Source organism: Equus quagga, chromosome 5 (genome assembly GCF_021613505.1).
Source record: "Equus quagga isolate Etosha38 chromosome 5, UCLA_HA_Equagga_1.0, whole genome shotgun sequence".
Lineage (NCBI taxonomy): Eukaryota > Metazoa > Chordata > Mammalia > Perissodactyla > Equidae > Equus > Equus quagga.
In genome coordinates, this window is record NC_060271.1 from 100,580,338 (window position 1) to 100,594,972 (window position 14,635).

The 14,635-nt window shown below is 45.0% G+C and overlaps 1 protein-coding gene across 1 annotated transcript; it reads left to right on the forward strand.

Moving 5' to 3' along the window:
- Positions 1 to 11,764: 11,764 nt before the first annotated feature.
- On the forward strand, positions 11,765 to 12,445 carry ATP6V1E2 (ATPase H+ transporting V1 subunit E2). The gene has a single exon (XM_046660460.1). It carries the CDS (start codon positions 11,765 to 11,767, stop codon positions 12,443 to 12,445), a length of 681 nt encoding a protein of 226 aa, XP_046516416.1.
- Positions 12,446 to 14,635: the final 2,190 nt, after the last annotated feature.

Here is a 14,635-nt window from a genome sequence, read left to right on the forward strand (position 1 = left end):
CCACCCATTGCTGAACTATAGAAAAAGACACTTCCTTAGAGGTTGCTGGTATGAAATACTCATGTGATCTGGGAGTGGCTCCCTCCCATAAGCTCTGAAGAAGGCTGGATCATAGATCCCTCTTCCAGAAATGAAATTAGTGATTTTACTCCGTGCTTCAGTACTAAGAGTGCCAGAAAACCATCCAAGATTCACTCATGGTTGTTCCTGCATAGTGGATGTTTTGGCCACTGAGCATCACAACCACGTTTTGAATTTGAGGAATCTTTCACTTTGTGAGTCTTGCTGGGAAGAAAAGGTCATCCCTTACAGAAGCTGAAAATTGCAGACTTGACATGATGACAGGGAAGAGGGGAATGGAAAATAGAAAAAAGAACCAAATTAAACTTCTAGAGTTGAAGAATACGATGCCTGAAATGAGAAACTCCCTGGCTGGGCTTAACAGCAGATTGGACATTGTAGAAGAAAATATCTGTGACATTGAAGATATAGCAACAAAAACTGCTCAAACTAAAGCACAGAGAGAAAAAGACTAATGAAATAACACAAAAGAAGAAACACAGTAAGTGTATCCTAAACTGTGCCTTCCTGAGACCCTCAGTTAAAGGTGGGAACTTTCAGCAGATGCCATAGGGCTAAACTTCACAAGCTGGTTGCAATAATGTGGCCAAACAGATTGTAAAAATACTGAAATAATTTCATATTGGCTGGTAAATGCTCCCTGCCCTGAACCTCCCTGGGTGACCCCGTCATCCCAGGCCTTTCCTTGGCTCCATCTGACCTCCTATTCAAGATCTAAAGGGTTGATGCCTGGCAGAGCTAGGGGCCTTCAGGACCCTGTTCCAACTGAGGCAGGACTGCTCTGATTGGTTAGCCGTTCATTATGCTGAGTGTCATCCCTGATTGGGGGTTGTGTTAGGATCTCGGGAGCCTGCCTGCACCTTCAAGTCACCTCTCTGAGTAGAACAGATTCAACCAGAGGAGCCTTGGCAAATTCATTTAATAACTTACATTTTTAAAGTTTTTATTGAGCTCTGTGTTCCAGGAATGTAGGCAGGACAGGAGGAGGTGTCCCTCTGAGGCAGCACATTTCTCTCTCTTTCCACAGATAGAGGGTTGCAAATCCCTAAATTTGTGACAGCCTGTAGGGGAAATAATTTCCTCACCACTCATCCACTCATGCATAGGTCCAACAAATTATTATTATTAAGCAACTGCTCTGTACTGGACTCTGTGGGAAGTGTTAAGATGAGTGCACAGGGAGAGTCAGAAATAGTACTTTCCCCAATGAGGTCATCATGGAAGTCCCTAGCATGATGGGGGACAGAGTTGGATGGATACATTCTCTTCCTTGCAAACAGAACCTTCCCCGTGTCAGGGATTGAGCTATGTCTCTCAGCAGAAGTGAGGTCAGCCAGGACCTATCACAGTGAGAGTTAAGTCAATATTAAAGCAGCATTTGGCATCTGAATGCATCCCCTGAGCTGAGAACTGTGTGTTCCTGAGCAAGCAGAGCATCTGTGCTCTCTTGGGGCTGTCCCTGCCCACGGCTCACAGGCTGGAGGCTTGGCCTGCCAGCTCTTTCTGAAGAGCTTGTGTCCTGGGGCTCCTCACTGACCTCATACCCACCCTCAGTCCCGCTGGAGCCTTCCTGGGGTTCTGACCTCTATCCTGGGTCTGCCACCACATGGGCAGCTCCAGAAGTGTGGTTCTAGGAAGGGCAGGATGAGAGGCAGTGTGTTTTGTTCACGACAACGTCTGACATTCACTTAGCACTTTACAAAGCTTGTTCACTCTTTGGCTTTCAAAGCTCCACTGAGAGGGCTGCGGAACTCGTCATTAACATCCCTGTTTTACAGATGAGGCTTTGTGTCTTTATCCTGATGGAATTCAGGCAGATTTTGAGCCTTATGCAGATTGCCCAGCCTGTGATTGACATCAGGACTGAAACCTGAACCTCTGATGCCAAGTGCAACGCATTTCTCAGCACACCAAGCTGCTGCCCAAGGAGGCATCCGAGGCCAAGAGCGAGACTTCCTATTTCAGGGGCAGCCTGGTTCCTACCCTCAGGGGCCCCCTGGCATGAAGGGGGAAAAGTGAGTCCTGCCTCGGCGGAATACTTACCTTCCCATGACATCCCGTTACAACCCAGCACATGGGGCACAGTCAATGAATATTAGCCATATAAACTGCTTATACATCATGTAGCCAGAATCTCAGACCACTCCCATCCACCCCCATCCCTACCTTAGAAGAGGTCTATTTTTCAGGTGAATACTTTGATAAGTGGATTGAGTGAGATCTTCCAAGGGTCTGCTTGAGTAACAATAGTTGTTTGCTTACTTGCTTTCTGAGGAAGGTGGGTTCAGTTAATTTGCGGGCAGTGCTTCTCAGATGTTTCTCACCGCAAATCACAGTTACAAACACATTTTTCCTTGTGAATGAGAATGTATGTGTATGTACATACATACATGTTATATGTATTATACATATATATACATGTGTACATGTACATATAACAAAGAAGAGTTTGACAACACAATACTCAACCTTACTACCCATAATGAACTCTGCATTTTCTATTCCATTTGGTTTCATGACTCACACTTTGAAAAACCCCACTGTAGGATTCTGTTTGCTGGGTGGCTACCTGGCTTGCAGTTGGAGGTGAGTGCTCAGGACCACAGAGAGATAAAGAACACCTACAATTCAACAACAACAAAGAAGGAACAACCTGATTAAAACAGGAGCAAAGGACCTGAATAGGCATTTCTCCAAAGAAGATATGCAAATGGCCAATAGGCACATGAAAAAGATGCTCAACATCACTAATTGTGAGGGAAATGCAAATCAAAACCACAATGAGATCCCACTTCATGCCCATTAGGATGGCTATTATCAGAAAAACCCAGAAAATAACAAGAATTGATGATGATGTGGAGAAATTGGAGCTGTTGTACACTGCTAGTGAAATTGTAAAATGGTGTAGCCGCTGTGGAAAATGGTATGTCAGTTCCTCAAAAAATTATTGCCATATGATCTAGCAATTCCACTTCTAGGTGTATACCCACAAGAAATGAAAGCAGGTACTCCAACAGATATTTGTACCCCTGCTTTCATAGCAGCATTATTTGCAATAGCCAAAGATGGAAACAACCCAAATGCCCATCAATAAATGAACAAAATATGATATATACATTCAACAAAATGTTATTCAGCCTTATAAAGGAAGGAAATTCTGACACATGCTACAACATGGATGAATCTTTTTTTTTTTTTTGGTGCTTTTTCTCCCCAAATCCTCCCAGTACATAGTTGTATATTTTAGTTGTGGGTCCTTCTAGTTGTGGCATGTGGAATGCCGCCTCAGCGTGGCCTGATGAGTGGTGCCATGTCCGCGCCCAGGATCCAAACTAGCGAAACCCTGGGCCGCCAAAGCTGAGTGAACTTAACCACTTGGCCACGGGGCTGGCCCCTGGATGAATCTTGAAGACATCATGCTAAGTGAAATCAGCCAGTCACAAAGGACAAATATTGAATGAGTCCACTTCTCTGAGATTCTTAGAATAGTCCAACTCATAGAGACACAAAGTAGAACAGTGGTTGCCAGGGGCTGGGGGGAGGGGGAATGGGGAGTTAGTGTTTAATGGGTACAGATTTCAGTTGGGGAAGATGAAAAAGTTCTAGAGATGGATGTTGGTGATGGTTGCACAACAGTGTAAATGTACTTAATGCCACTGAACATTACTTAGTGGTTAAAATTTATGTTATGTATATCTTACCACAATAAAACTAGCAAAGAAAAATGATAGATGGATTTTACTTTTAAAATGGGTTTTCCAGCTTCTCTAAAATATGGAATTTTACGACCCCAAGTCCACATTTCCTATGGCGGCAGAGGCCTGGGCCTTGGACAAGGACAGAGCCAAAGGGCTTTTCTTTTTGGGGAAACCACCACTGAAAACCTTTTAGCATGCAACTTTGAAGGAAATTGCTCTTGGGAAGAACCTGATCGCTTTCAAGTGACTTTCCTGCAGATGTTTGAGAAGAAGAATTTAAGATGTGAATTCTTAATGTAAATTATTTGGGGAGAAACGTTTCTTACTCTGCCTGGTTCTCTCTTTTACATGACCTGCCTGGCCCCTGTAGCATTCACTTTCTCCTGCTCTGTCCCAAGCCTGCTTTGCCGCTCGGGGTGGAGTTCTTGGAATAAAACTGTATGTGGCCCCTTACTCATCAGCACTGAAACAGAGAGAAAGCTTTATGAGCACTTCTGATTTTCTCTTTGGGTGTCTCCTTTTACTTCCAGACCAAATGAACCCTCTGGCTCTTGCTTCTCTCTCACTAGCTTGCTCTGCAGGGAGCAGGGTGCGTAGTGTGCCTGCTTTGCCACATCCTCTCCGTGGGCTGAGCTGCTGGGCCTTGTGATCAGAGCTGCAGCAGGTGCTGCCAGGGTCAGACCCTGAGTCATCAAACCTGCTGCCTCTTGTGCCACATCTCCTTCCATCCCAAAGCCTCCGTTCTTCTGTTCTTGTCCAGGCCCTCAGCCATGCACAGTCTCGACCTGGCATTTGGCTTATAGCCAGACTCTCTTGCCTCTGCCATCACCAGGGTAAGCTTCCTAATCCCAGGTTTGGCCAAGTAACAACCTTGCTCAGACGCCTTTGATGGGTGTCCTTTGCCTGTTGCCCCAATCTCAGTCTGACATTTTCAACCTTCCCCAGTTCAACTCCAACCATCTTTCTAGACAGTGCTCATGCCCACTGCCACTGCAGGCCTGTCTGCTGCTGCCAGCCCAGTCACCTCCCTGCACCCAGACCTCCTGCACATGCCCACCACTATGCCTTGCCCACAGCATTCCCCCATCTGGACTGTTTCACTTCCTGTCTGCTTATCGAAATGGTCCACCCTTCAGTGCCCATCTTTACTCCTCCCTCCCAGAGTGACCCCTTGCCCACAGGACACTTCTCCAGTGAAGCCTGCAGCCACTCAGCTGGTGGCCTTTCCTGGTTCTTACCCCATCCCATTTGGGGTTCCAGGTACCTTTCCACATTTCTGAACCAAGGTCCTCTCTGGAAACACTAAGGCGTTGCTTAGCGAGTCTGGTGTCCATAAAGACGTGATCGATTCTTGTCTGTTTGGATAAATTCTCCTTAATGAATACTACCAACTTGCTACCTTTTCCAAGTGACCTGTCTCCAAGTGAAGGCAGCTGTTGTCATTGATGGTATGTCTCAAACGCCCCACTACACGGTTTACCTGTCTGCAGGACAATACATTATAAGAGTTCACAACAAGTCTGGAAGGGGCTGAGGGATTGGATCCCTTTATTTACGTAGCTTCCTTGAAACTGCTGCTTCCTAACACACCACACTCGAGTGTGATTACCTGCTCACCAGTTCCTCTCCCCCATTGCATCGCGGGCTTGGGCGGCGGGGCTGGTGTCTGCCTCATTCCTGCTCTATCTCCAGTGCATATACAGTGCCTGGCACATGGTACGTGTTCAACAAATACTTGTTGAAAGACGAAAAAGGGGATGCCCCCTTCCCGCATTTCAGTATTTGAAATCCCCCAAAGGAGTCATTATTATTCTAAATTTCCTCACCCACTTCCTGGGCCCTGCCAGTTCCCCCATGCTCCAAGCTCTGGAAAACCCCTTCCCTTCCTCGTTCTGCAATCTCTAAGTCTGGAGGCCCAGGTTTGGGGTTGCTTCTCTTTTAGCTACCAGTAGGGAGCCCACACCCAGACACGTCTGCCCTCAGACTTGCTCACAAATCCTAGCTGGAGTGAAAAACAGTTGCTTCAGGGTCTGGTCCAGGCTCCAGACTGACAGACACATTTTGCCCATCAAGCACTCCTGCACCACCCCACGCCCCCTGCCCCCCACTGTGGCGCTGTGGATCCTGCACTTCCCTGGGGTTCACACAGGCTCACAGAGGCGAGGGCCCGAGAAGAGAGATGTTGAAGCTCACACTTCGTCTAAGGACCCCTCCCATGCCCACAAATACAAAGTCATCAGTGTTGAAACATCTGTTTCCCCAAGGTCATCAAGAGGGGCTTCTGGGGTGCTGGTAATGTTCTCTGCTTGACTTGGGTGGTGGTTACACGTTATTTGCCTCATAATAATTCATTCAGCCACACATTTCCATTCTGTACACTTTTCTGAGTTGTATTTCACAATAAAAAAGACAAGAAAAGAGAGCCCTCTCCCCCTCCCCCAAGCCCTTAATCCAGTCAGTCCGTGTTTAACCAATGTCTGTCTGCGTCCAGCTTCTGCTAGAGAGGGAGATTCTTGTCCTCAAGGAATTTCCTGGAGAAAGCAAAGTAACTGGAGCAACAAAAGACACCGACTCCAGCTCTGAATTATATCTGGAAAATAGGCCACGCTGTCATGATTTTGAAGAGGAGTCCAGAGGTCAAGGAGGTGGTAGGACTCAAACAGAGCCTGAAAATATGGGCAGGGTAAGTGCAGAGAAGCAGAGGAGGGCATTTTAGCCGAGAGAACAGTATGAGCAGAAACTGTTAGGTGAGCTGAGCCTGATGTGTTTGGGGGGCAATGAAGAGACCCTGGCACTGCATAGTTTATGGGAGTAAGACTGGCTTGGAAAACCCCAGATGCTGCCCCCAGCCCCAAACGTGGGCAAGGTGGACGCCACTTATAGCACAAGCCTGCCTCATCGGAATGGAGGGGTCTGCACCCTTGTGCAAGAGCAGACGTGTGCGTTTCACATTTCTAGGTTGATTTTGTTGTTTTGCTCAAGCCACAGGCCCATGTGGGCTCATAATCCCCATTCCAGACAGACTGGAAGTTACATCTGCGAGACACATTACACAGGCACCCGCATTCCTGCAGAGACACTTGCTCAATCCCTGACTTCTAACCCTGCCCCGCCCTGCAGCTGCCTTCCAGTCCCCGCACCGAGAAGCTGTTTAGGTGTGGGTGCTCATGGAGGGGGCACGAGAACCCAGGACTGGAGATTCAGGGACAGTGAAGTGTGACCGGCTGTGAGATGACTCCACCCCTCTTCCTCAAGGGCCTTAGAATTTGAGGATGTCACCCACGGTCACAAAGGATGTGGCTGGCCATCCGAGACTGTGTAAAGGCGCCCTGAAGGGCCAGGAGGTGCTGCAATTCCAGGCAGGTCACTAAGTTTAACACAAGGAGGCAAGATTGGGATGCATTTCCATTTACTTTAGGGAGCGGAAATCAAATCAGTTCTAAATACTCTGTACACACAGAGAGTGACTATGATGAGGAATGAGGCCTATAGCAGAAGAGAGCTGCTAATAATCATAACAGTAGTAGTAATGATGATAGTGATAAGTACGAAGCATGAAGATGAGCTGTGTGCCTAGCTTATGCTAAACATTTACTACTTTCACTTAATCCTCACAATAATCCTATAACGTGGATGCTATTATTATTTCCATTATACAGTGAAGAAACTGAGGCCTCGAGGGGCGAGCTGCTTTCCCAAAGTCATACAAATGATAAAAGCAGAAGTAGGATCTGAATTCCAGCAGTCTGCCTCCAGAGCCCATAGCCCTGTCTGGGCCTGGAGAGGATGTCCTCCCTCACCGACCAGAGCACACCAGCCCCTGTGGTCATTGTGACCCTTTCCTTAAAGACCATCTGGCAAATTTTGCTTGCTCTGGTTTCTCATTAAACAATATTTGGGCTTGGCTTCTCATACGACTCACATACAGGGAAAGAAGGCCATGATCTGCCAACCTGACAGCTGTATTTTTCATTCGTAAATTAATAAACTGGCTGCCTGGGTTCACACATGTATCCACTTCTGATGACTTGGTTAAGGTGCGCCCACCCTGGAGCTAAAGCCCACCATGTGCCAACTTAATTGAGATTCCGAGCATGCAAGGGTAGCCCCCGGCCACGGCCTGTGTGCCAAGGAAATCCCTCTTGGCCTCCTCCCACAGACTTGGCCAGCCTTCCCCAGTGACAGCCTGGCTCTTTGGATTCAAGCTGCCTGGTCAGACTGCAAGGGTCGTCTGCCGAGAGAAGGAAGCAGCAGTGCCAGGTTCCAGCGTGCGTTCCAAGTTCCACATTCCGTGTGCAGACACCCAGCGCCAGAGCAAAGGCCAGCCCTTGGCAGTGGACTGGTAAGAGTTCATCTGGTACATTTTTCCCTCTACACACAGAACCTGGGGCTTCCTGGATTTCCCAGTCTCTCTGCTTTCATTCACAGTGGCTCCTGAAGCTGGCGACCAGCTGGGTTACCTAGGGAACATTTTTTCCTTAATCATTTAATTGACTCGTCTTATTTAGGAGCAGAGAATGTTTTGCTCTATATACAAAAGTGCAGTTTTAAAAACATTACATCCTAAAATAATGGGGAATAGGTGGGCTAAATAATTTTCTTTTTAATTTCCAATGACAGTTTGTAAGGTTGAAGCCAAAGACTTGGTCTTTGTCACAAACACGGGGCTGTTTTTCCACCAAGCCTGGTGAGCGGTACATCTTTCTAGACAGCATTCTATCTTTTTTTTTTTTTAATTATGGTAAAAAAAAAATATAACATGAAATCTACCCTCTTAACAAATTTTTTGATTGTACAGGACAGTATTGTTAACTATATGCACATTGTTCCACAGCCGATTTCTAGAACTTTTTCATCTTGCATGACAGAAACTCTAAACCCATTGTATAACAACTCTCCATTTCCCCCTTTCCTTAGCCCCTGGCAGCCACCATTCTACTTTCTGCTGCAATGAATTTTAGACAGCTCATTTAAGTGTAATCACGCAGTATTTGTCCTGTGACTGATTTTTTTCATTTAGCATACTGTCCTCTAGGTTCATCCATGATGAAGCATGGGACAGGATTTCCTTGTCATATTTAAGGCAGAATAATATTCCCTTGTATGTATATACAAAATTTTCTTTATCCACTCAACAATCAATGGACACGGGTTGTTTTTGCCTCTTGGCTATAGTGAATAATGATGCAGTGAACATGGGAGAGAAAATATCTCTTTGAGATCCTTTTTTCAATTCTTTTAGATAAATACCCAGAGGTGGGATTGCTGGGTAATGTGGTAGTTCTAGTTTTGATTTTTTGAAGAATCTCCATACTGTTTTCCGTAGCTGCTACACCATTCTACAGTCTCACAGTGTACAAGGTTCCAAGTTCTCCACATCCTCACTGACATTTGTTATTTTTTGCTTCTTTTTTTTTTTTTTTTGGATAATAGCCATCCCAACAGGTGTAAGGTGATATCTCATTATGATTTTGATTTGCAGTTCCCTGAGGCTTAGTGATGTTGAGCATTTTTTCATTTGTATGTCTTTTCATGTCATTTTTTCATTTGTATGTCTTCTTTAGAGAAATGTCTATTTAAATCCTTTGTTCATTTTTTAATTGTTTTTTCTTTTTCTTTTTTTTTTTTTTTACTGTTGAGTTGTGGGAGTTCCTTATGTATTTTGGATATTAACCCCTTATCAGGTATATGATTTGCAAATATTCTCTCCCATTCCGTAGGCTGTCTTTTCACTGTACTGATTGTTTCCTTTGCTGTGCAGATTTTGAGTTTGATATAGTCCCATTTGTCTATTTCGCTTGTGTTGCTTGTGCTTTTTCTTGCCGAGAAATCATTGCCAAGCCCAATACCATGAAGCCTTTCTCGTACATGTTTTTCTAGGAGTTTTCTAGCTTTAGGTCTTAAGTTTAACTCTAATCCATTTTGAGTTGATTTCTGTGTATGGTCTAAGATAAGGGTCCAATTTCATCCTTTTGCATGTGGATATTCAGTTTTCCCAACACCATTTGTTGAAGAGACTATCTTTTCCCCATTGTGTAGTGTTGGCACCCTTGTTGAAGATCATGTTATTGTGTATGTGTGGATTTATTTCTAGGCTCTCTATTCTGTTCCATTAATCTATATGTCTCTCCTTATGCCAGTACCATACTGTTTTGATCACTGTAGCTTTGTAATATGTTTTGAAGCCAGGAGAATGAGGCCTCTAGCTTTCTTCTCTTTCAAGATTGTTTTGGCTATTCCAGCCCTTTTGTGGTTCCCTATGAATTTTTGCATTTTTTTTCTATTTCTTAAAAAAATACCTTTGGGGCTTTTATAGGGAGAGCGTTGAATGTTAGATCTTTAGGATCTTTGTCTTCCAATTCATGATCATGGGATATTTTCCCATTTATTTGTGTCTTTAATTTCTTTCAGCAGTGCTTTATAGTTTTTAGTATACAAGTATTTAGCTTCCTTGGTCAAGTTTATTCCTAGTATTTTGTTCTTTCTGATGATATTGTAAATGGGATTGTTTTCTTAATTTGCTTTTCCTATTGTTCATTGTTAGTGTATAGAAGAGCAACTGATTTTTATATACTCGATTTTGTATCCTGCAACTTTGCTGAATTTGTTTATCTAAGTTTTTTGTGGAATTGTTAGGGTTTTCTAGACATAAAATTATGTCATCTTGGAATAAAGATAATTTTACTTCTTTCTTTCCAATTTGATTGCCTTTTCTTTCTTCCTTTTTCTTTTTTTTTTTACTAATTGCCATAGCAGGGACTTCCAATATTATGTTGACTAAAAGTGGCAGGAGTGGGCATCCTTGCCTTGTTCCTGATCTTAGAGGAAAAGCTTTCAGTTTTTCACTGCTGAGTATGATGTCAGCTGTGGGCTTTTCATATATGGCCTCTCTCTTCACCTTTTGGGACTCCCATAATGCAGATGTTGATCCACTTGATGGTATCCCATATGTCCCTTAGGTTTTCTTCACTCTTTTTCTTATTTGCTTTTCTGACTGGATAATTTCAAATGACCTGTCACTGAGTTTGCTGATTCTTTTTTCTCCATAATCACATCTGCTTTTGAACCCCCTCTAGTGAATTTTTCATTTCAGTGATTATATTTTTTAGCTCCAAAATTTCTGTTTGCTTCTGTTTAATATTTCATATCTCTTTGTTGCTAGTCTTATTTTGTTCGTGTATTATTTTCTTGAGCTTGTGAGGCATCGCAGGGAGCCCTTTTAAGATATGGATTCCAAGACCATACTGGCAGAGATTCTAACTCAATAGTCTGGAGTGGAGCCTGGGAAGTTATATTTCTGAAAGTTTCCCCAGATGGTTCAGATATGCATCTAGGTTTGGAAACCACTTCCAGTGAAGAGACTACCTTCAACCCCTCCTACCTCCCAGTTCTTTCCAAGATGCCACTATCTGCCTACCAGTATGCTGCCTGTTTGTATCATCTGAGGGCTCTTGAAATCTCTCTGCCTCCAGGCAGTCTTCCTGGATTGAATCCTGTCTGATCACGAGTTTCTTATGACTCTCCCCAGCCCTCTTCAACCCAAAATGTGCCTCCGTTTTTCATTTCTTTATTAATTTGGCATTTCCATTTCATCAGCTTGCTATCTGAGTATTAAGCCATCACTGACTAGAAAACTTCTTGACTAGGTCTGTCCTAATTGTCTCAATATTATTTGGTGACAAAAAGGTGATGAGTGTAGTAGAGGTGGAACTCCAGGAACCTGGGCTCAAGTCTCTGTTCTTCCAGGGTATGACCTTGGACAGGTTGCTTTCCCACTCTGGGCCTCCGTTTCTTCATCTGTGAAATGAACAGTGGATAGATGGTCTCCATGAGCCTTCCCTTTGGCTCTGACTCTCTTCTTCCTCCCCTTATCACTCCACAGCTAAGGAAGTGGAGCTCTGGAGACACTCCTGAAACTCTGCCCTAAATCAAGGGAACCAGAGGGTCCACCAGTTCTCGCTCCACCTCCCTTTCCAGAAGCAGCCATGGCCCTGAGTGATGTCGATGTGCAGAAACAGATTAAGCACATGATGGCTTTCATTGAGCAGGAAGCCAATGAGAAGGCAGAAGAAATAGATGCCAAGGCAGAGGAAGAGTTCAACATTGAGAAAGGACGCCTCGTGCAAACCCAACGACTGAAGATTATGGAGTATTATGAGAAGAAGGAGAAGCAGATAGAGCAGCAGAAGAAAATCCAGATGTCTACCATAAAGAATCAGGCAAGGCTGAAAGTCCTGAGGGCTCGAGATGACCTCATCTCAGAGTTGCTGAATGAGGCGAAGCTGAGACTCAGCAGGGTTGTAGCAGACCCAGAAATCTATCAGGGGCTGCTCGATCAACTAGTGCTCCAGGGACTGCTCCGGCTGCTGGAGCCCGTGGTGATTGTACGCTGCAGGCCACAGGACCTCCTCCTGGTGGAGGCTGCGGTGCAAAAAGCCATCCCTGATTACATATCAGTCTCCCAAAAACGTGTGGAAGTCCGAGTTGATCAAGAGGTGCACCTGGCCATGATGGCAGCTGGAGGTGTGGAGGTCTACAGTGGCAATCAGAGAATAAAGGTTTCCAATACCCTGGAAAGTCGGCTGGACCTCTTAGCCCAGCAAAAGATGCCGGAAATACGAAAGGCCTTGTTTGGAGCCAACGCCAACAGGAAGTTTTTTATCTAACCCTCTGGGAAGTGCAGCTCTTGTTGAACTGCTTAAGCCATAAAAGCATAAGTTATTAGGGCAAAGGAAACTAATAATGTTTCCTCCTCTTTGTTGCTCTGATATTAGTCTATCTACTTTCATGAAATACCCTTTGAACAGCTAAAGTCATTTTGGAATAAAGCCTAACTTAATGCTCAGAAATCCAATTCCAGTTCATCCATATATACCCCAGCTTCTGGTCAGCTTTGCAGCCCTGGAGGAAAGATGTCTGCTCTTTAACTCGTCCTCCGGGTGAGATGTGAATGGTATCCTTGGCCTCTGGGTCTGAGTGCTCAAATTTCTTTAATATGTATGTGAAGTACGTTTTCCTTCTTTTGTTTCAGCTTCCTGTTACTTATGTCATTTACTGAGGTTTAGAGATCTTCCTCATGTGTATAGGGCCAACTTCACAGGCATATGACTGGAGCAGTCACACAGGGCTTCACCTTCAGAGGAACCCGGTGCTTGGGATCTAATGCTCTGTAGCCACGGCCCCATAATTCTTAATTTTGTCTTTGGATGTATTTCGTAAGTGAAGCCCAAGAGGACTTTGGAGCGTGCACCAGGAGCTTGAGCCTTGGCTCATGCATGGTACCAACTCCCAAAGCCTACCCACCTCCTTGCAGTGGGTTCCTGGTCACCCACTTCCCAGCTCCCTGGTGCCCAAAGACTCAGCCTTCCCCTCCCTCACCCTGTGAACATTGCTGCCCTCTGGCCCTGGGAAAGCCTGGTGTGCATGTAGGGAGAGGCAGGGTCGGGTGTGCCTGCTCTGCAGTCTCAGGGCTGGGCATAACGGTGACCACCTCTGCCCAAGGCTGGCAGCTTCATGGCATATTCAGCAGATGACTAGGTGAGGATGACTCTCTCACCCACCAGATATTGAGCACATCCCGGTGTGGAGGTTTAAAGACCCTGGGGATCACCTGTCTGCTGTGAGTTGGATCGTGCAGGCTACTAAAATGGGAGAGGCCTGGCTTGACTTCCTTGACCCCAGCCAGGGCTTAACACATTGTTCTGGGGGCTGGTGGGAAGGAGGACCCAGCAGTTGTCATGCTTGCTGGGACTGAGTCTCAGGGCGAGAACTTCAGGAACTCATGAGGGTCTGCACTTGTTTTGTAAAGTGTCCCGGTCCCTGACAGAGTTGTCCATCTGACAGCTCAGTGCCTGAGCGGACTTGGGTTCCTCACTTCTGGCCAGCTTGATACATTTTTCTAGGAAAAGCAAGAAATACAGATTGTGTAATTTCAGTGATTCTCCATATGGGCATTGCACAATATAAAGATAAGTGATAAAATTCATGCTAATGACTTAAATTTTACTTAGACATTAACTAGGAAATAAACACCGTGACAAGTAAAAAGAGAGACTGTAGAAGAAAGGAAAAAGCTTTATAGTTTAGTACCTTTAATTGTACTTTTTGAACAAAAGATGCCACATTTTCATTTTTCATTGGGCCCTGTAAATTATGTAGCCGGTTCTTCATATGTATGGTGATTTAAAGTCTAATCTATGCCTGAATGTGATTTATGTATTAAAATAAAAGGTTTTTGAAGAAAAGAAACCACAAGCAACTCTGCCAAAAGCAAAGGCCTGACTTGCATGGTCCAGATTGTGTAAGGAACAGAAATCCTGTGAAGCTCAGCTACAAAGTAGAGGATAGGTTGTTAGTAAACAGAGATGTCTCCCAGAAGCGGGGACAGGAATCTTTCATGCTCCCAGGAGAGGGCTGGACTTGGGGATCAGAAAGCCATCTGAAATCCTCTTCCTGGCCACCTTATTTTCTTTCTTTAAGCAGTGACTTTCTCTACTGTCCAGTTTGAATGGTGGCATATGCACGCCCCACAAAGTTTACACTCCAAAGTTTACGTGTTGCAGTTTCAGAAACAAACTTGCTTCTCTTCGAACCAATTCCACTTTCCTGAGAGGGAATCTATTTGACCCAGCTCAGCTCAGATGTCCACCTATGGTCCAGTTGGCGTCTGGGGCAGTTCTCAGAGAAACGAGGTTCTTTGTCAGCTAGACAGACTCCCCAACAGGGCGTCTTTTATGTGGGCCCTTTTGAGTTGCAAATTCAGTCATTCAGTGAACATTTTCTGAATGCCAGCAATGAGCTAGGCCCTGTGCTAGGTGCTGGGCTGCAAAGAATACAGCCAGGTCCTGTCCTTTCAC

Bases quoted from the DNA above. Each gene is read 5' to 3' on its own strand.
- ATP6V1E2 (XM_046660460.1), top strand. From the start codon at position 11,765: ATGGCCCTGAGTGATGTCGATGTGCAGAAACAGATTAAGCACATGATG.